We start from the raw sequence: 21,447 nt of genomic DNA on the forward strand, positions 1-21,447 counted from the left end.
CATCAATAGCACCTAATTTCCATTGTGTGAAAGATGTATTAAAATTGACATAGACAATGTGTTTGCTTTACCCTACTGCTGGGCATCTCACAATTATGACACAGCACCAAGATGAGTTGGTGGCACACAAAAAATGGTTATTTAAGCAGGAGGTGTTTGTGAGGTTACCCCCTGATTTCCTACCTCCTTTTTCTCTGTCTTTAAATGCTGGAAGTATGAGGTATGTTACACAGGCCTGGCAGTGGTGAAAGATGGAAAAGGTGAAATCTCTGCCTTGCCAAAGGATCTGGGAAGTCCTTTCTTTTTCCATTATCACTTCATAAAGACATTGGACTTGGAGAATGCCTGGAGGATAGCAGTGTGTAATATGCAATCCTTTCTCTATTCTGAAAATACTGCGTTGTGTATCATTTTAAACATCCCTAGCTGTGCATCATTATAATGCACCCTGCCCTGAATAATGCATGCCTCCAACTTTAATTACTCGTTTAATTATTTTTAGTTTGTTTCAAAGCCTCAAGCAACTCCTGTTGCTTAGATGATTTGAAAATTGCTTCCAGTTGCAGAAAGGTCTTTCCTGTTGTTTCTCCTGGCAGTGATTGCAGACCGGCCGCCTCCTGTCATTCGGCAGGGTCCTGTGAATCAGACTGTAGCTGTGGATGGTACTTTAGTACTGAACTGTGTGGCCACAGGCACTTTAATGCCCACTATCCTCTGGAAAAAGGATGGCATCCTCATTTCCACCCAAGACTCTCGCATCAAGCAGCTGGAGACAGGAGCACTGCAGATCAGATATGCCAAGGTAGCCTGAACTGGCAAATGGGTTTTCTTGTTTTGTTTCATTTTGTGCTTTCACCTCCAGGCATTTTTGATGTAGTGAACCCTATGCTTGGTATTAATGAAAGGTTACATAAATGTACTAAAATATTTGATACTTCATATTTTCAGATAGTACATTCTTTATGCTTAACACCTGCCTAGGGCACATTATTTTCATAACGAAAAATGCTGTAAAGAGGTATTAATTAAGGAGATTATTTGGTACTTGAAAACATGAAGGGGAATGTATTTTAGTAAGACAAATCATTACATTATTTGGGCTTTAGCACTAATAGATTAAAATTATCTAATTAATTCAAATGTTTATAAAGAAAACCTTTGTTTAGCATATTCAGTAATAGAACCATGTACACAGCTTTTTCATAAGAGCTTTTAGTGTTTAAATATGCTCACTCATCAGTGTAACATAGCTTAAAATGGTTAACCTATCAAATACCTGGCTTCCTCAGGCACTTATAGTACCTGGCCAGTATTGCTGCTGGTCATGCATTGCACACTTTAAAATGTTCCAATATGTGAAGTTGTAGCATACTAGATATTCTCTTGCTATCTTTTCTGTGGTTTGAAATGAAGTAATATTTTTTTTTTTAGATTAGGCTGAATACATCACTTTACCATATTCTCTCGAGTTGCCCTGCTGCCAATTACAAGTTAGACTGGCTTAGAGCTTGAATCTGTGATTTTTGATCGCTTCCATTCAGTTCATCTGCTGAGGCTGGGACCTGAGGAGGATAGCATTTCTTTTTTGGGGAAAAAAAGGAAACACTTTGAAATGTGATTAAGTCACATATGGGCAAATAATCCAACATTGAGAATTGGATGAGGATAGCATATGGAGATTCTTTTTTGGGTCTGCTGTAGAGTGAAATTTATACTAACACAGGGAGCCCCATATGTACCCTGTGCAATATTTAAGCTTTGCTTTAAGGATGACATGTTCTCCAGTGCTCCAGTCCTGATAAATCCCCGGGCATTATTTATGTAGAAGGTTGACAGTTGCATGGAGTCTTGTCATCTGAGTTCCTTCTCAATTTATTTGTTAGGACCTCTGCAGAGTAAGGAATAAATGCTACAGGAAATGGCCTTCAGTTTGCTCATTACAGAATAGTTAACATTAAATTAAAATCTGCATTTCTGGTTCTCTTGTGACTGCTCAGAAATAAATACCTATTTTTGTTTTGTCAAAATCATAACTTCTAATGGAAGGAGTTTGTGCTGCAAAGTTTTTGCAGGCTAATACATTTATCCATATTCATGGGGGAACGTAGAGAGCTGTAATTACTTTTCTAGCCCACTGAGTGCCTGATTGTTTCAAATATTTATTCTTCTCTTCTCCCACTCAGCTGGGAGACACGGGCCGGTACACCTGCATTGCCTCAACCCCGAGTGGCGAAGCGACGTGGAGCGCATTCATAGAGGTCCAAGGTAACTCCATCAGGGTTCCTCTGTGTGGAGAAAATGCATGAAGGAAAACCAGAAATTGAAATGTAGAAGTTACCTGACTCTGTCATAAATTGCCAGTGCAGATGTGATCAGCATTTAGCTTACAGCTGCTTCCTGTCCATACTCAGCATTTCTGTCTCCTTTTGTCAGAGTTTGGAGTCCCAGTGCAGCCACCAAGACCCACTGACCCAAACTTGATTCCTAGTGCTCCATCGAAGCCCGAGGTTACAGATGTCAGCAGAAATACAGTAACGTTGTCATGGCAACCTAATTTGAATTCAGGTGCAACACCAACCTCTTACATAATTGAGGCCTTCAGGTGTGTGAGTCTCGTGTGATCTTGCTGTCTCTATGTTTACGTGTAATGTGTTGCTAAAGAACCACGTCCTAACCTGCTGTTGTGTGTTTTATCCTTAGCCATGCATCAGGGAGCAGCTGGCAAACTGTGGCTGAAAATGTGAAAACTGAGAGTTTTGCTGTTAAAGGGCTAAAACCTAATGCAATTTATCTCTTCCTTGTGAGAGCAGCTAATGCATATGGGCTGAGCGACCCAAGCCAAATATCTGATCCAGTGAAAACTCAAGGTAAGTTTTTGATACTGAACATTTTGGGTGTCCACAGCAGCTGTCACAAGTTGACTAAGCAATACTAGATGCAGGAATTCTGGTAGCTTTGGACTGTCTATCTATCCTGGCTATAATATATACTACAGTAAAATACAGTGCTTAAACTTGCATTCTCTGTAATACAGATTCTGATAGCATGTTGCATTGCCTAAGGGAGCCTTAGTATCTCTTATCCAAAGGTAGTTACAACTTGCAGAATAGCTCTTGCTAGCAGCCAAGGTAATCCCTGTGTTTTTGAGTTCCCATACAAATCCTCAAATTCCATGGAAATGTTATTACTATGTCCAGTGAATCAAATAAGGCTGAAGACTGAGACAGGGAGAGAAACAGCATGTAATCTAAGTTGATTTCTGCTGCAATAGGAAAGAGAAAAGTTGAAAATTTGAAGGAATTTGGCACCATGAACCAGTAAAGAGGTTTTGGCAGTATGTTACAAGTGTTTCCATAGTACAACTGTTGGAAGTAAAATAGGGTAGAAAGCAGTGCTTACAGATAGCCAAGTGGAAGAAAAGTCTGGGTAGAAGTGAATGAAGGAGTCATCCACTGACTCCAGCTGTGACTGAAGTCCAGCTATGGACTGAGTCCAGCTATGTAAAATTAAAAATGTCTTTCTATTCACTGTAGCCTGTAAATGACACTTAGGAATACAGGGAATAATGCATTGCAGCTCCGAAACCCTAATTTTTCCAGTAGTAAAGCTTAGATTCTTAAGAAGGGGAAAACTAGACACTTTTTTTTTCAAAGAAAAAGTGATAGAGATGGTATTTTTGTTTGTTTGTTTTTCTGATCTTCCTACTTACTGGAGAAATTGACCCACTGGCTTCTTAAGAGTGTCTGTGTTGTATGTTTGTTTCTTTGTTTGTGTAAGTAAGTACATGTTAGTTTTTGAAAGGAAGTTCTCTAAAGGAAACAAAGCGTTTTTCTTTGGGGACTTCTCATGTTTTCTGTAGTTGGTCTGAAAGCAAGTCTTTCTCTTCTCCCCTGGGGAGTGACCAGTTTCACATTGCTGTCTTTTGGTATTATGCATTTCTCCTGATGGGTGACAATTTCAGTGGATATGTATGGACAGCAGAGTCACAGCCCCATGGAAAATCAGGATTGCACAGGTTCCCAAGTCTGTTACCAGGGAGAGATTTAATAACCTCTTAGTGATTCCTGATTTCTGGGGATAGAGCTGCACAAGCCTGTTTTTCATGTAGTGTAGTTTCATTTCTGGAGATGAGAAGAGGTATTGTGTCTGTCCCAAACTGATTACTGACCTGATTCTGAGAAAGAGCAAATGTTCTGTTCACTAAACTGAATAGTTTATAATGACATGGAAAAGTTTCACTGTTCTCTGTGTACCTAGAAGAGCTGGAAACCCAAAAGCCACACAAGACCTCAGTGAAAATAGCAGTTAACACATAAACTTTTCTCCAATTTTAAGAAATGTAACCAAGTGTCAAGTCTTTTACACCAGTTCTGCTCTTCTTCCAATATAATTTCATTTTTGTTTAAGTTGTGGTCTAGCTAAGCAAGTTCAAAAATTTCCAGTTGGCATTAGTCATGAGGGTGATACAGTCTGATCCTAACTGCTTGTTCAGTCCACAAACCAAGATGAAGGTAGATTACTGCTTTCAGTGCCTTCATCCCTTCAGCACTGCCTTCCTAGTACACTTCATCTTCACACTTTACAGATATTAACAGCCTCATTCCTGGGTGTTTTCACTGACAGTCCCTGTCTTGGAAGCTCGGAGCCATAACAAGAGAGCACACACATCATTTTATAGCACAGATGTGCAAATGGCTGAGCCTGTGAACAGTTTGATCCATATTGTGGATGACTCATCTCTTCTGACTAGCAAAGCTAGAACTAATTATTCCACTGGCTTTCCTGTTACATTCTGAGCAGGGTGATATTTAGGCAATGCTCCCAAACAGAAGCTTTTATCTTTAATGCTTTCAAACTTTGGGAGTAGGGAAATCCTGTTATAATGGACCGTTTGCAGAACATACGATATAGCAGTGACTCCGTGGAGGATTTTTTTGGTTTTGTTCTTTTGTTATTACCAATGTTGCTTGCTAAGAATCCAGATTTGTCACTCACTGACTACACATTAACCTCAGTAGTAATCACTTGAAGTACTTTTCATGAATTTCCGGTCACAGAATTTTAGCCATAGTCAGCATTGTGTTTGTTTAAAATTAGGTGATCAAGGAGTGAGATGTGAACTTAGAACAGAAACTGTTACTCTGCTTTCCATAGTACATGTTACCCTCTTAGTGATTACCCTGTAAATTTTACACGTCTGACAGTCATTCTATTTCAGTTAAATGTGCTTTCCAAGGGCTCAATATGCAAAAAATATGTGTTTTCATCATAATATTGCATGTTTTGAGAGGAATTTGTCCCTTCATGCATAAGAATAATCCTTCCAGCTATAGGATAGACGAAATATCAAACGATCCAGACAGCCTCACTGGCTCTGCCTCCTGTTTATAGAAGCCTCTTGCCATTAGAGAAGCTGCAACCATATGATTAATTTATCTTTTCTCTGCTTGGTAACATTATTTTGTGGTAACACCAAGTAAGTTTGTCACTAATTTATCTAAAGATACAGCTTCTTCTTTTGCTGATCTTTATAGGTTTCCTGGTCTCTTGGAATTGGCAGTGGGCAGTAGAATATTTTGTCTTCCCAGCAGGAAAGAATAAAGAAATGGTGCTGTAGCCATTTACCAAAGCTGTTCTTGTGTGTGGTGTGTCTTTTTGTGCAGCATTACCCTCATGTTTCTGTCAAAGGAAGTGCAGTGTCTTGAGTTGGTACTACCTAAACTTTGGTGATGTGTTCAAGAAAATGCTTCATGTAGTTTTTTCTTACATGCTTAGGAAGTACTTAGGTTCAACTTCATTAGTGATAGCATCATTTACTTTCTGACACACTCATTTGTATTTGCATGTGCTTATTTCAACAATCCTGTGTACTTGTGAGAATGGAATCTTAAATTATTGCAGATGTTCCACCAACAAGTCAAGGTGTGGATCACAAGCAGGTCCAGAGAGAGCTGGGTGACGTGGTGCTACACCTGCACAACCCTACTATCCTTTCTTCCTCCTCAATCGAAGTTCATTGGACTGTGAGTACAAATCTATACCCTGCTGGTTCTTACATGTGCTGCTGAGATGTCCTGCTTCCACTGCAGTGAGGTCACACTTTAGGAAGCTGAGTAGTTTGTATGCTGGAAAATGTTTTTCCCTGGAAAGATTACTACTTGTGCTCTGCTTTTCTACTACATTAAATTTTACCCATTTTATCCATCTTTGTCTCCATAGAGAGTGCTGTTTACAATAGGGTGAGGGTTTCAGAGTCCTCTTCTGGAAGCTAAAGGACCTCCTCAGTCATATCATTTGAAGCCTTTCCACTGATTCAGTAGGACATGTATCAGTCCCTTAATGTGACAACATGGGCAATTCCCTGTCTGTCAGTCCCCTGTAGAGAGTAATACTGCATAATTCTGTTGGAAAGTGTTACCTCTCTGCTATAGACACACTGACAAACACATCCAAATCAGATAGCCTTCATCTGAACCTCTCCTTTCCTGTGGTGCCCTGAGTACACGTGGTGCAGGGAAAAGAGGTAAAAAAGGCAGTGTCATACTGATATTGCTCTGGCAGCAGGAAAGCAGGAGGTTGGCCACATGGAGGACATAGCAGAGAAACTGAGAGAGTGAGGAATGTAACTCAACAATCAGTTTTAAAATGGAATGCAGAATTAAGAAAATGTTGGGGATATAATTATACCATGTACAGAAATAAAACCGTAAGGAGTAAGCTTTGAGGTCTTTGTGGGACTTCATCTGAACATTCCATTATATTGGCAGGGATAGTGTGGGACAGCATGGGCTGTAGCTCCTGCCATGCCATAGCAGAATATATTGAACAGGAACAAAAGGCATTTTGACTTCGTAGAAGGGCCATAGCCCGGAGGAGTCCTGATCTATGCCCAGGGCTCCTCGATGCCGCAATAATGTCTGCTGTGTTGCACAGTAATTACACTCTCACCTGCACTACAGCCACCTGCAGTGGGCAATCTCCTGTTTTAACTAATACATTACAACGTCTTTGAGGTTCCTAGCAAATTTTGTTTGACCTTTACCTACAGAACAACCTTTTCCAGACAGGCAGCTTTTGTCAGTCTCTTGGGTGGCCTGTGGCTTCTCTGCAATTTCAAAAATAAGCATTACCTCAGTTTCAGCTAACACATTCATTCTTTATGTGATTATTAAAAATGAAATGTGTTGCTCTTTGGATTAAAATTGCAAGCACACAGTTGTATTATATCATTGTATGAGATTTTTGAAAACAGGAAAATCTGATGCACTTAAAAAATGTTATTGTGGTTGTTACTGGACTTCCTTATTCATCAGAAATTGAAACCAGCAGTTAAAAAGATAGTGAATGCTCCACGAAAGATCAGTTGTATAAGGTAGCTTTCTTTTTCAGCTATAGCCAAACATATTGGATCTGTCCTTGATTACACTCAGATCTCTTTCTCCATACATTTAGTATAAAGTTGACTTAGTTTGAAAAGCACTCAGGACCACTGAGCATCAGCTTGATTTGCTTTTCCAAGTCTCATCCATGTTACCATACTGAGTTTTATGTTCCCTCTTGCAACTTGGCCTTTTCCTTCTAGCAGAGGGCCTCCCACTGAGTGGATGGACATGGCGGGGGGAGTCTTTGGGGAGATCTGCCCTCTGACAGCCACAGTGCCAGCTGGCCACCCTCTCAATTTGCTTTCTCCAAAAAGGAGCAGGCAGGAAGTGGTGCTCATTTCACAGGTTTTGGGAAGTTTCCACACCTCAGGAGAGTTGACAGGCTCTCTCTTTGATCTCCATATTCATCACCCTGAGCCCTGGCACTGCAGATCTCCCTTTCCCCATGTGTCCAGCCCTGCCCTGCAGATTCAGGTGGGCAGCAGTCTGACCTGTGCCAAGCTGTTTTGCTTCATGGATGCAAAGACTGTTCATGTCATGGAGCTGGGGCATATTATACGACTTTGTTATCCCCCTTTAATGCCTGCCTAAATCCAGGGAAACCAGCACAGTTCTACCAGCATCAAAGAGATTAATGCACTTGTGAGTCAGGCCTGTAATTTGCTGTAATGCAAGGAGCCTTTATTGCTTTGGCAGTGGTATTTGCTTTGAGTAACATGAGGGACAAGCCAGGGGCTGTGCACATTGTCATGGCCATCACCCCTGGTTCCTGTCTGTTTATGGATGTGTTCTGTGTTCTGCTGTCTTGCCAGGTGGACCAGCAATCCCAGTATATTCAAGGATATAAAATTCTGTACCGGCCTACACCAGCATCTTACGGAGAATCAGAGTGGTTGATCTTTGAAGTGAGGACTCCCACCAAAAACAGTGTTATCATTCCGGAGCTGAAGAAAGGTGTAAACTACGAAATCAAGGCCCGCCCTTTCTTTAATGAGTTTCAGGGAGCAGATAGTGAAGTGAAATTTGCAAAGACCCTGGAAGAAGGCAAGTAGGAGCTAGACTGTCTTCATCTTTCCTTTTTGAAGTAGCAGCCTGGCCGGCTTTCCTCTGATATGTTCATTATTTGATCTTGTTTGAAGTGCATGCTGTTTGAGAGCAGCAATCTGTGGCAGAGGAGACTGATCATTATGTGAATTGTTTGGTGACACAGAAGTAAATATTCTGAGCCAGGCATGAGAGAAAGAGAGAGAGAGGGATGTGCAAAAATCCCCTCCAACACACAATGAGAAATGCGCTTTTTTATCTTCCCTGCAGTGTGTGCAATCCTCCCTGCTGAGTTCATGGGCTGGTCACAAGTGACTTCTGTCAGATTCAAGCACTTGCTAATCACTATCTTGAGTAGATAGCAGACACCACAGAAATCATCAAAGCAGTGTAGCTGGGGGAATGAAAACCATGGTTTTTAGAAGGCTTTTATATGTGGATCAATCAGTGAGACAAAATAGAAAGATGAATGAGGGCAACAGATAGAGTGGACTAAATTATGTATTTCCATCTCATACATGTGCTAAAAAGACAAGGTTCATAAAGCTCTTCCTTTTGTTGCTGCACAGGCATGATAAGTATGCAAGGTGGCCAGTGCCTCTGAAAGTGCCTTCTGCTAGGATGTGCAACCTTTTCCTTTCTATCTTCTTCCCCCATTACAAATGCTGTGTAGCTCCAGTGTATTGCTGCATGTGGTTGAAAAGGTGTGCACAGCTGCATTCATCCTAAGCATCAGCTAAGCCTTCACTTTTTAGAAAGATTATTTCAAATTCAAAACATAAAATATTATTATAAATACGTTAATACGAGCACATTCTGTCCAGATTTTAATAAGTTTTATATTACTCATTATTTTCTACATGCTAGAGGAACTGAGATTTAGACTGGGGACTGTAAAGGATTTATTTTTCAAAACTGTTGATCCTGGGTGAGATGATTTGAGACCAGTGAGAAACTCAGTGCCCAGAACTGTGACATGCAGGTAATGGATATCTGAGAGTACAATTTGGAGTGTTACTTTTCCTGGCCTGCACAGCAAAACTACAGCAGAACTCAGAGCTTAGTTGTTGGGTCGTACATTTTCCTTCTGTATCACTTTGTCTTGTGGGCACAAACTGCCCTCAGTGGAGGGTGGGGCACAAAAGATTGCATTTGTAGAGCTCAGAAACCATCTTCCGCATGAACAAACTGGCTCGTGGGTGTGACAGACATAACCATTCAACCCTTCTTTCCGAACAAACAGCTCCAAGCGCTCCACCTCAGAGTGTTTCAGTAACTAAGAACGATGGGAACGGGACAGCAATCGTGGTCACCTGGCAGCCACCCCCTGAGGACAACCAGAACGGGATGGTTCAAGAATATAAGGTACTGCTGGCATGGCTTGGTCCCCTGGCAGAGGGAGCGTGGCCAAGTAGCGAGGGAAGGGCTGTTCGTGGATGCTTGGCTCCATCTTCTGGTTACTCAGAAAATGGGAGAGAAAGTCACTGCTTTGAATCAAACTCCATATTTAGTGATTCTGCCTAGGTGGTGTCAGGCAATTAAAACAGCCTCCATAAATCAAAGCAAAGGGTCAACACTCTTAATTAAAACAGCTCCTGCCTTGCCTTCATTATGACTTGGGAAGTGCGCACAGAAGGAGAGAGGGAATCATACCTGTTTGAGAACCACTTTGTGACTCTAAGACACTGGCCAAGGTAGTAAATATAAACAGGCTTTAATGAGTTGAAAAGCTCAGGGATAATAATTAACAGTGTTAAGATCTGAGTAAATTATGCGTAACTGGGTAGTTAAAACAAATGGAAAACTTCCAAGGAAAGAATGTGCTTCTGTGATAATAAATCTATTAGTGCATAGAAATTTTTTTTCTTCCAAACCCAGTTCTCATTATGTTATTTAATTTTTAACAAATTGAAAGTACATAAAAAATACTTATTTTTTGTTATTCATTTATGAACACAGAATGTATTTGCAGTTCAGATTTTTTGGTGATAATTTACATGGCAAAGTAAATGAAGTTTATTTTTCCTAAGCAAGCTAGAGATGTTTTAAATATAGACATCAAGTAAGCTTTGTAGCCATGGAAGGGCAGGAGCTTTGGTTTTAGCCCCCTGCAAATGCATATTGTTGAGAAAATCTTTTAAATGAGAATGTCTTGGCTATTTTTCAGGTTTAAACACAGTGCTATAAACCTATATTCCTAGCCATCAAAACTCATTCTGATTTTTTTTTTCTTCTCAGTAAAAATGGGAAGAGATTTATAAGCTTCATGGTCAATTTAGAATAATAAAACCCTTTGCAGAACTTGGTCAACTGGTAAAATAAAATCTGTTTATGGCCTAGTTTCGGATATATAATACAATATAATTGGAAAAAATACTTGTGAAGTTATTTTATTTAAAGCCAGACCTTAAGAATTATTTACAGCAAGAAACTGCATCAGAAGAATGTTAAGGTTGCAATGACACAGTGATAAAAGTCAGGAAATTCAAATTTCTGACTGGAGATAATCCCTACCCCGCCTCCCAGGATTTTTAGGTGACAGGCTATCAGGTGCTTGAGCAAGCACACTGTAGTGCTTATGTAGCAATAGGTGGCACAGTGGCACATTTTGCATCTATATTTGTTGCATTGATGCCATTGCTTTCCTTTGTGCGTTTCACCATGGACAGAAAACTGACATAAAAAAATAATCTATGAAAATATATATGCCATTCCTACTTAAGTTGCTATATGTAATTACTAGTTTTGTCAAAAAAAAAACAACTACATATATGCTGATTTTAGATTAAGAACTAATAACAAGAAAAGAAATTCAAATAGAAGTCTTGTAAAATGTCCTCTTTTTTATTCCCCTTTTCTATCTTCTATTTTCTCTCAGAAAATAAAAAAAAAGGTATGCATATGTGGGGCAGTTCATTATTTTCTCAACAACACAGATCAAAGGCAAGAGTGTACCTACTTTAATTAAAGGATAAAATAAATGGGAAGAAGGATACTATCTTAATTGAAGAATTGTCATAGCATACACAAAACCCCAGAAATTCAAAGTCGCAGCATAGGTAATTTTCTCCTTCCCCAACACAAAGTTAGAAATTCTCTTGTTATACTAATTCTCTCTTCACTTATGTGTCTGTTATAATATGAATTCATTCTTCTTTTATAACATTCTAAAGGTTCATGTTCACTTGCCTATTTATGTATACAGTCAAATGAAGGATGGCAAGTACTGAACAACTTGATGTTTGGCCTGACATTCTTGTTTCATGCACTTCTCCATGTACTTGAGCACCTAAGAACAAAAGCTTTTTTTTCTGAATTAGTGGTTCATGATTACAAGTACATAATAAATGAGTTTCATTGTTTGCACATGCACCATTTTACAAGGTAGCAGTAATAATTTCTGTGAAAATGACTTAAGACCAAATGTAGATTTAAGTCTTTTGTTCCTCACTTAATTGAATTCTTATTTATATAAGAGCATTTTTGTGCCCATCCTTTAGAATTCAAGAGCAGTATTAGTAATAGCTTTACCCCTAGCACTGATTGAAAGAGTCTCTATGTAGTATCAGAACACAAAAAGGAGATTCTCTTCATGTGCTCTGACCTGCTCTGCAGCAGCACTTACACATATCCTGTGCTGGGATTCGATTTCAAAGGAACTTAAAATGCATTTCACATCCTCACAGTGTCCCACTAGCCTTGTTGCACTCCGTGGCATCCAGAGGAGGAAAAAGGGTCTTTATAATGTCCTGAAGGTGAGATAAAATTTCCAGTGTCCAGGCAGAAAGGGCTGTACAGAAGGGGCTGTAGCAATTGTTCTACATGGAAAGTCTGTCCCCCTCACCTGGCAGTCTCCACAGCAGCAGAATTGCATGAGGGATTTAAAGCAGCTATCTGGGTACTAAATCTTTTAGGCGCTCCATATGTTGAAAGCAAAATCTTCCCTCCTGTGTACAATCGGCCCAGGTTCTGATATGCTGCTGTTCTCAGCCAAGTTTGCTTCTTTACAGATAAAGTATTGAATTTAACTAATTTAACTTTCTGAATAAGTGTTCTTTGTTGAGCAATACATTTGTGGAAAAGGCACAAAAAGGAAATAGGCACAGCTTCATGATTTTTTTTAGCAGATGTAGATGAGCTGCTGCTGCACCTTGAATAGCAGTTGGGAGTTCAGCCATCCTCCTAAAAACACTTGCCACATTAGTGGTTCAGGCCTAAAGAGATAAAGATATCTCATCATATTGTTTCTCCTAGCCATTTAATGTCACTTGTGTAATATATGAAGTTGTGATTTGAAGCCACTAGACCTGTATCTTGGTCTCAACAAAAAAATGAGGTCTGATATCCCGCCATTGTCTCAATTAGAAGACAGCATATCACTCAATATTTGCCCCTTGCTGCCATCTAAAAAAAAAATAAAAAAAGAAAAACCAAAACCATTTGGATTCCAACATGACATCAGTTCTCTTAAGATGTCATGTGATTAAAGACTTGCTTGTGCACTTGAGTGACACATAATTCCTGAAGAAGAGAATTGCAAACTCATTTAACTGAATGCTCTTTGTTGTTTATGTGAATAGTTCTTGGCTGTGGGACTTTCCTCATTTCTTATGTGCTTGTAGTTTCATTAGCACTTCTTGAACTCTAAATGAATTGTGATAAACTCATCAAATAATGGTAGTAGTTGGAGCAGCTCTTTGGAACAAGAAGTGTCTTTTCAGTGTTCATAGAGGGCCTAGGATAGCAGTCCAGGACTTCAGATGTTGGAACAGTGACAAAGTGTTAATTTTTTCATCCAGAAGGAAAGAATGTGTCAACTTCCCTTCTTCTTACCCTTCAGAGCTGAATTTTGCACATTTACACGTGCCATGCATTTACCTCCCTGCAGGTCTGGTGCCTTGGCAATGAAAGCCGATACCACATAAACAAGACAGTGGATGGCACCACCTTTTCCGTGGTCATCCCCTTCCTGGTTCCCGGTATCCGATACAGTGTGGAAGTGGCTGCAAGCACTGGGGCAGGACCTGGAGTGAAAAGTGATCCCCAGTTTATCCAGTTAGGTAAGCTTCCTGGTAACCCTGCCTCTTGGTTTGGGTGATTTCTGTTTGTTTGCTTTCATCTTTTATGGCACCAGAAATACTTTCAAGACAAGTGAAATAGATAGTGTTACTTGATCTCAGGAATAGCAAGATTTGGCATTTCTGGTTTTAAACTTGCCTCAGAACTGCATTCTAAAGGTGGGATTAAAACAACACAGGGGTGTTTTTATTCAGCAGTGCTTTTTAGTTGTTGACTTTTCTAAGTGAATTTTCACCATTAAAAACTTGTAGGAGAGTATGAATCACTAGGTATTGATCCACTTTAGGGATGTAATTTGTCTTGACCAGATTTTATGGTTACTGAAGCAAAAAAAAAAAGCATCCTAAAATTAGGCACAACAAATATCGACTATGTGGGAAAGCTAGTGGGTACAGGCAAAAATATGTACAAAAATTATCTACTAAAATCTGACCTTCTAATCTCATTTACACCAAACATCACTGTCATAAATGTTGACCGGGTACATTGCTCCTGGACGTTTCTGGGAAAAATGCATCTTCAGCTATTGGTTAGCTGAAGATTATTTAAAGTAGCTTTAAGTATAGTCATATGCTGCTTTATAGTATGCCTGGGGCAAAATACCTTATCATTACAGTGTATAATTATGTAAGCAAGCTCAGCATGTTGCTTTGGACTTTATGTCCTGTCTGTCTCTGTATCATTAGTAGATCTACCTTCTTATTTCACTTGTATTTAAAAATCTGTAATTAAGAGCATGTGAAAACAAGACAGAGCAACTAATATGGAAAATTACTTGCACATTTCCTTAGGTATTAAAAGGAAGGCCATCTTCAGGTTACTTAAATTAGACAGGTATATGATTCCCAATTACATTGATGGAGATTTTACAATAAAATTGCACACAGCTTGTATGATATTCCATTATTATGGAATTATTACAGGAAAACACTGTAGTTATTTGTTGGATTGTTCCTCCCTACAGCCAGCTACCATTCACAGCTTTCTACAGCCAGTCAAAATCAAGCTTATTCTATATGGCCTAGGTTTTGAAAATTCTGCATTAGTGAGATTTATGAGGAGAACCTCCAATCTTCAAAGCCAAGGACTCCATAACCACTTTTTTTTTTTTTCCCTTTTGTCTGATGATAAGCAAATTCTAAATGAAGGTGAATTTTATAATGGAACTTAATCACACTGAAGTTTGCTAAGTGGAAAAAGAAACAAATGAAACTCTCAGGGTAAGGGTTTTGCCCACTTCTGGCTTCCTGGCCTTTATTGTTACTCTGTTAGGAAACAAGAAGTGATCCCACACCTTGAAAGGTGTTCAGATGTGCAAGTGTGGTAGAATACATGTATTTCCCCATGTTTGGAGTTTGCTTTCACTGCTTGCCTCTAATTAAGTGGCATGGCCAAATCTAGGTGTACTGTAGTAAATCCCATAATTTGGTTGTTACATGGCAAAGATGTGGAGAGAGGAGTCTTGTGGAGATCCATGCCACAAGAAACAGAATGATGAAATATCTGGATGGTGCTGCAACCCTTTCAGCAACTGCAGGAGGCTGCTGAAAATTAGTGCTCAAATTAAAAACTTAGCACTCTTTGGTAGCACGGATTGACCTAAATCATCCAGGTAAAGGAATGGCTGCAGATTATTCAACTCTGCCCTGTAATGCAAGTTCTCCTCCAGCCCCCTCAAGGAATTGGATTCCTAGTTCTTAGAAGTGCTCCCAGCGTGGGGGTGGAGCAGAGTTTTCTGGGCAGCTTTCTGAAGAGAGAAAATTAATTTGTTGATGTCATCAGTTGGCACTTTTTACCAGCAATAAATAACATTGTTACAGAGAGAGGGAAGGGAGGCCAGGGAGGGGGAGGTAAGAGGACTTAAGATGCTCTGTACAAGGTTTGAAACAGTCCTGGCAAGCTATATGTATGTGCTCTAAGAACTGTGTAACAGCTTCATGTTACTGTATTTCTGACCCTTCTCCCAACTATTCCTTCAGGAAATCTTTTCCTGATACCTGAATTAGTGCAATCCTTTATTAAAAAAAAATATAGAAATAGGAATTCCACATGGGAAAACAGAATATACTGTGTGATTCTAAGGTTTACTTTTTAAATAAGAACATTTCATTAAAATCCAATGTCTATCTCCTTATAATGTGTTTTTTTGTACAAAAAGGTGAGACTGGGCTGTGGCTGGGTCTCCTCTTTGGGCCTGTGTGCTGTGTGGGATGCGCCCAGGTTTGTGACTCGGGGACATGCCTGGGCAGAGTCTCAGCTGGGTGTGTGACAGGAGGAAGCTTCACCTTTGCGGGACTGCCTTCCAGAAGGAGAGGGGAGGACAGGAGACATTGGATTCCCCGGGAGCTGAGGCGTGCAGTCGCAGTCCCATGCATCAGCTGAGCTGTGATAAATGACCTTGTGCACGCACTTAACCTGTTACAAAGACAGGTACAAATTGTAATCTCGAAGCTCTTTCATTTTCCACGTCTCTGCTGACATGAAGCAGCTCACTGAGCTGTGGTACCCCAGACTTCCCGTGCCACCAGGGACAAGCCAACGAAATAACTTGCTTGTTATTCATAAAATCATGAGATCAACTGAAAAAATATGTGTCTCCTTAAAACACCCTGCATGAAGCTTCTGGATTTGCCTCTTGGTTTTTGAATGGCCTTTTAATGCTTTCTGTGGAATTCCACACTGAAAAAAATGTTTGTTTATTTGTTTTAAAAGAAAAGATACTTTACATAAAGAAAGACTGCAGAAGTTTTCATGTTACGGAAAAAAATTCATGCAACCTAGCCACAGCTCACTATATTATGCCTATAACAATGTGCTGTGGAGAAACAAAATCACAGAATTTCAACAGAACCTTTTATTTCCTTGTCACAACATGTAAATTAAAGACGTTGTTTACAGAAATGCTCTGTACAGAAAGAAGAGAATTAGCAAACAATGTTTTGCTGAGCTGTAGCCTAGCTTTTGCAGAGTGATGGGACACTGCCTGTGGTAGCTTGGCAGCATTACCTATGCTTGTTGACAGGTGAGTAGTGACATTGGAACATGTTGTGAGGTATTTTGTTTCTGGTACCAGCGCTTAGAAGCCCCACAACTGAAGTTAATGTTACTCTTAAACACATGATTTGTGTGAATATGTGGTATGCAGTTATTTCTTAAGAGATGTCTGCACAATTACTGTAAATGTTGAATGTCTTATTCAACCAGTGGATGTCTCAAGTGTACAAAACACAAGAAAGTCTCATTGAATCTTTATTATTCTAATTGCTTCATTTAGGAGATATGATTTGTGAACTACCTAGCATTCCTTCAGGATATTACTCTGTCAGCCCTTAAGGTACTTTGAGTTTGATAGTTGTAAAGGGTTTTTTGTTGACATTTTTGTTTGTGGCCTGCAAACAACTTAAGAAAGTAATCTTTATTTTTACCCCTCACACTAAACCCTTCCAAATCAGTTTGGTGCTGTCACCTCAAGGTGTATGTTGTAAGATTAAAGTGCACAATTGATATTTTATCAGTTTTGGAAACATGCATCTAGAAAGGAGACAAAATAGCATATTCTTACCTTGGTAATATTTCACAAAATAATTTTCATATTGCATAAGGCACATATGTTTGAGATAACACTCAAACAATATGTTACAGGTTTCAGATTTTTGCAAGTTTTTAATTGCCAGAATTACCAACGTCACCACCATTTAGATATTCCTACTCAGTGTTTGTACATTTTGTATACTGAATGAGGCATACATATGCAAAAGTACCCTTCCACAGGTCATATTTGTACAAGGCAAAGTTAAGTTGCTTGCACACCTGGAATTTCCTGTCTTTTTTTAATCTTTGGCTTTCCAGTCATAAATATATATTAATATTTTATTTATCATTTAGCAACTTAAATGTTAGCTTTCACATTATTATTATTTATATGAATATTTAACATTAGAGTATTAGAGGTTCCAGTTCTTCTCTATGTAAATTCTAATTAGTTTCCATTGAAGTTTGAGACTTGGAGCTTCAAGACATTCAAATCAAGTAGCTTGTGAGCAATAGCCATAGCAACTGTGATTAAAAAGAAAGCTCTTATCTTGGGGTAGAAGAAGGGATGAGTCACTGTGATAATATGCTAGTTTCAGGGAGCAGTGGGATCAGCCTGCTCCAAGAACTCTGAGGCATTTCCAAGTACATTAAATGCTGCGGCTGCTGCTCTGGCAGTAGGATGCACTTTGCCATAGAATGTTTATGTTCTCTTATTGTTTTGGCACATCTCCCTGAAGAGTGCAAGCAGGAACAGGAATGTTCATTATGAACCATTTATATATCAGTCGAAGTTCCAGAAATTTCCTGGGATGAAGAAAAAGTAGGTTTTTTTCTTTTTAGTTCAAGAGTTATTTCCAAGACTGATCATTCAGAATCTCACTAGGCTGTTAGGGAGAGGGAAGATGCCCTTCTCAAAGAAAGGCTTCCAAGATAATGTTCCTGGAAGGTTTTAGTGATGAGGATGTCACAAAATTTCATTCTCTTTATATTTAGCTTACTTTCTATTTTTGAATTAGAAGAGGATTAGGATGTAGTAAAATGTGAAAGCCCTTCCATCTCCTCTTATGCTGTTTATTTGACTATATGTGGACATAGATGCATTTTTCTCTTTCCCATATGCATAGGTATATACCAGCTAGTGTAATGGCTCAGTGTGCCAGAGGCCTAATTTGTTAAAAGAAAGTTCATTATTATGCTGTTCTTACACTTGCAAGTAAAATAATAGCATGAAATCAATGTTGATTTAAAATTAGTATAATAAACAGTCAAAGATTCTTAAGGATTTTATAATAATCAGACACATGTTGACTGAGCAATGCAAACTGTTTATGCATAAAAGTGCTGTGTTTCTGTATGACTGAATTGTTGACATGTTTAAAAAACATTCTTATTTGGTTTTTGAGTTTGTGATTATTTTTTCTTCTGGATTTATTGTTTTAAAATATCCATTTTAAGGATGAGACAAAAAATATTTATCACTCTTATTTATTCAGTACCAGAGGCTCTCCAAAAATGTTTTATTCAATTCCATTTAGTTGTATAAGGGATTGTAGCAGTTTAAAAACACAGAAATTACTCATTTTGAAAAGGAGACTGACGATGCAAGTTTTCATATCTTAATATGGCCTCAGCTGCAGAGAGACAAAAGATGAGATGACAGCTTTAATTCATTGGTCACAGTGTACTTTATACATTTAAGCCCATCTGGCCACTTGTGTGGAACTTCACTTGGCTGTCTCCATAAAATTTGAAGCAACCCATCTTAACCTTGCACAAATAGGCATGAAATCTATAAACCCAGCAGACACAAAGAGTGTATTAGTAAGAAAAGAATGAGTCTGCCTGGTGAACTTTCAGGCTAGGCAGTGCACTTAGGATCACAGAAGATAAAGAGAGCTGAAATATGAAATAAAATTTCCAATAAGGTAGCAGTCAAAGGCAGGGGTGATTTCTCGGCAAAATAGACATTTGAGTTCAAGGTCACAAAACCTGGAATCTGGAATCCTTCACTGGGAGAAGATGTTATTAATTTAACCTTTTCCATTTAAAAAGGTATCCTTTTCCAGGGGAAATAATTTCTTGTGATTCCATCTCTTGTTTGTATTGCAGTTTCTTATTTTGGCATAATGCAAGTTGCCATCATAAAAAAAAATCTGTTCACTGCTTACTTCATAAGGAAAAGATACTGGTTTTAATCAAATAGGTTTTCATTTCTTATATAGCTCATATTAATAGAATTAATAACAGCACCTTTCTCCTTAAAACGCTGATCTCTCATTCTGATTTTGATGTCCCTACCAATAGTAGGTAGCAACTATCTCTTGGATTTGTGCAGGAGTAAAAGTGGGTATTTCAAAGACCAAGCTGTGGAATGTGTAAAACAATATCCACTCTGAGTAAAGGCTCTGAATTCTTGCCTGTGCCCTGTGCAGTAATGAAATTTCCAGTGAGCACTCACTGTGGTGGTAAAGCATCAGGAAGGCAGTATTTTGGCTTTGAGTTGCTTCACTTCAGTCAGAAAGCTCGGTCACTAACTGCATCTTCTTACTGCTGTTCCCAGAAGGTTCCTGCAAAAGTTCACTACAGAAAGAGCAGATAAGCCCAATTCTTAAAGGTGTTGTCTCTATTAAAAAAAAAAAAATAGTCTGTAGAAAAATACATGTTCTTTATTTTGATGCGGGGGGTATTTAAGGCTAAACTGGTTTTCAAAAGTATGGCTTGTTCATTACTAATGAGACTCCTTGGCTGGTTTTAGCAATTCATAAATCATTTCTTAGTTATCCTTTAGCTTTTTCATCTGTATTTAAGGGGGCAGGATTGGTTATTTTGTAGTTCTACTTTTCTACATACTTTTAAATATTCAGTCTTATTTTTAATTGAGGTCAAAGTGAGAGACTGAGAGAGTGCAAGCAGTATATTAGACTGTGTAATACAAGATTTCAGTAATCTGTCAAGAATTGCTAGATTAAAATATCTTCCTCAATACCAACCTCATGTGAACATAGTTTAAATTTGTACCTGATTGTCAATTCTGAGAGTGGATGTTTGGGGAGCTGACTTGTACCCATTCACATGTTTCATACTAGAGCTTTTATTCAGTTGGTGTGTTTTTTGCTGATTTTTCTGAGTAATTTTCTGAAGCTGATGTTGCTTTTTTTAAAATGAAATAAAAATAAAAAATAGCAGTCCACAGGTTTGTTATTTAGGAGCCTTTCTATTTGTATACCTGGTAGCCTGATTTTAGCAGCTTTTGTAAGCAAACAAAAGTCACTGATACTGGAGGTACCCGTCTTTTACAGAAAACAAACCACTTTTTTCTAGACCTGTAGAAGTGAGATTTTGAAGAGTAGTCTTAAGGATTTTACCTTGAGAAACTGGACTGAAATTATGTCAGTCTCTCTTTTCATGCTGCCTTTTACAGCACTTCATTCAAATTAATTGGCTGTTACGGGTGTCTCTTTTTCAGATTCTCATGGAAACCCCGTGTCTTCAGAAGATCAAGTCAGTTTAGCCCAGCAGATTTCTGATGTAGTAAAGCAGCCTGCCTTTATTGCTGGAATTGGTGCAGCCTGTTGGATTATCCTCATGGTCTTCAGTATCTGGTTGTATCGCCACAGGAAGAAGAGGAATGGACTCACGAGTACTTATGCTGGTATCAGAAAAGGTGCCCTATTATCTACTTCAGTCTGAAATAGGGCAGCAAACAGGCTGCTGAATGCCTGTTTGCTGCCTATTTATTTTGTCATCAGTCTCTTGTTCTTCTCAGGTTCAAATAAGGAATTATCAGCTTGCTTCAGTACTTTCATAAAGTGTGGGTCAGGAGCCAGTGCAGAGAACAGCAATATTTGCATAATGTGCTGAGTCTGGTTTTAGAGCATAAGTCTTGAGCTGAATGCCAGGAGTCGCTTTCCATAAGGATACTCCTACAAATGAGAAGTGTAAAGATGGGTTTAAGGCCAGGAGCTTCCAATATGCCCTTGCTTTCTGACACTGTATCATCTGAAGAGGAGCCATCAGGAGGGGATGGCAGCTCCTTGTCCCCCCATCCAGTGCTTTGCCTGCTGCTGGGAGTGCTAACAGTGGTGTACATTGCAGTAACACTTTGGGTGCGGGTACTTGAATTTCTCCTGTTCTGGGGGAAGTGTGGCTGTTTGCAAAAGCACAGTGGTCAGTCTGCTTTCCAAGAGTCTTTTCATAAATGCTGTTGTGAGACCCTTGGGTGGGACTGAGTTCTGGGGCTATCCCATCCTGCATCTGTGTTTAGTTAGAATGGCAGCAGTGGGGCTGACCTGAAGCACTGCTCATTTTCATATTATTTCACATTATTGATACTTCTTATACCTCACATTGTCAGTGGTAAAGCAGTGCTTTGCAGTATACTCTCTGACAAACAAAACTAAAATCTCTA

General features: G+C 39.1%; 1 protein-coding gene across 1 annotated transcript in view; it reads left to right on the top strand.

The window, feature by feature from the left end:
• Positions 1-21,447, top strand: part of ROBO1 (roundabout guidance receptor 1) — a 643,691-nt gene that overhangs the window by 585,013 nt on the left and 37,231 nt on the right. The window contains exons 11-19 of the mRNA XM_068180592.1: positions 597-802; positions 2,184-2,265; positions 2,434-2,602; positions 2,701-2,867; positions 5,902-6,023; positions 8,195-8,426; positions 9,670-9,791; positions 13,315-13,486; positions 20,506-20,691. Coding sequence (XP_068036693.1) covers positions 597-802; positions 2,184-2,265; positions 2,434-2,602; positions 2,701-2,867; positions 5,902-6,023; positions 8,195-8,426; positions 9,670-9,791; positions 13,315-13,486; positions 20,506-20,691 — 1,458 coding nt within the window. The remainder of the gene's footprint in view (positions 1-596; positions 803-2,183; positions 2,266-2,433; positions 2,603-2,700; positions 2,868-5,901; positions 6,024-8,194; positions 8,427-9,669; positions 9,792-13,314; positions 13,487-20,505; positions 20,692-21,447) is intronic.

This window comes from Anomalospiza imberbis, chromosome 2, assembly GCF_031753505.1.
Source record: "Anomalospiza imberbis isolate Cuckoo-Finch-1a 21T00152 chromosome 2, ASM3175350v1, whole genome shotgun sequence".
NCBI classification, from domain to species: domain Eukaryota; kingdom Metazoa; phylum Chordata; class Aves; order Passeriformes; family Viduidae; genus Anomalospiza; species Anomalospiza imberbis.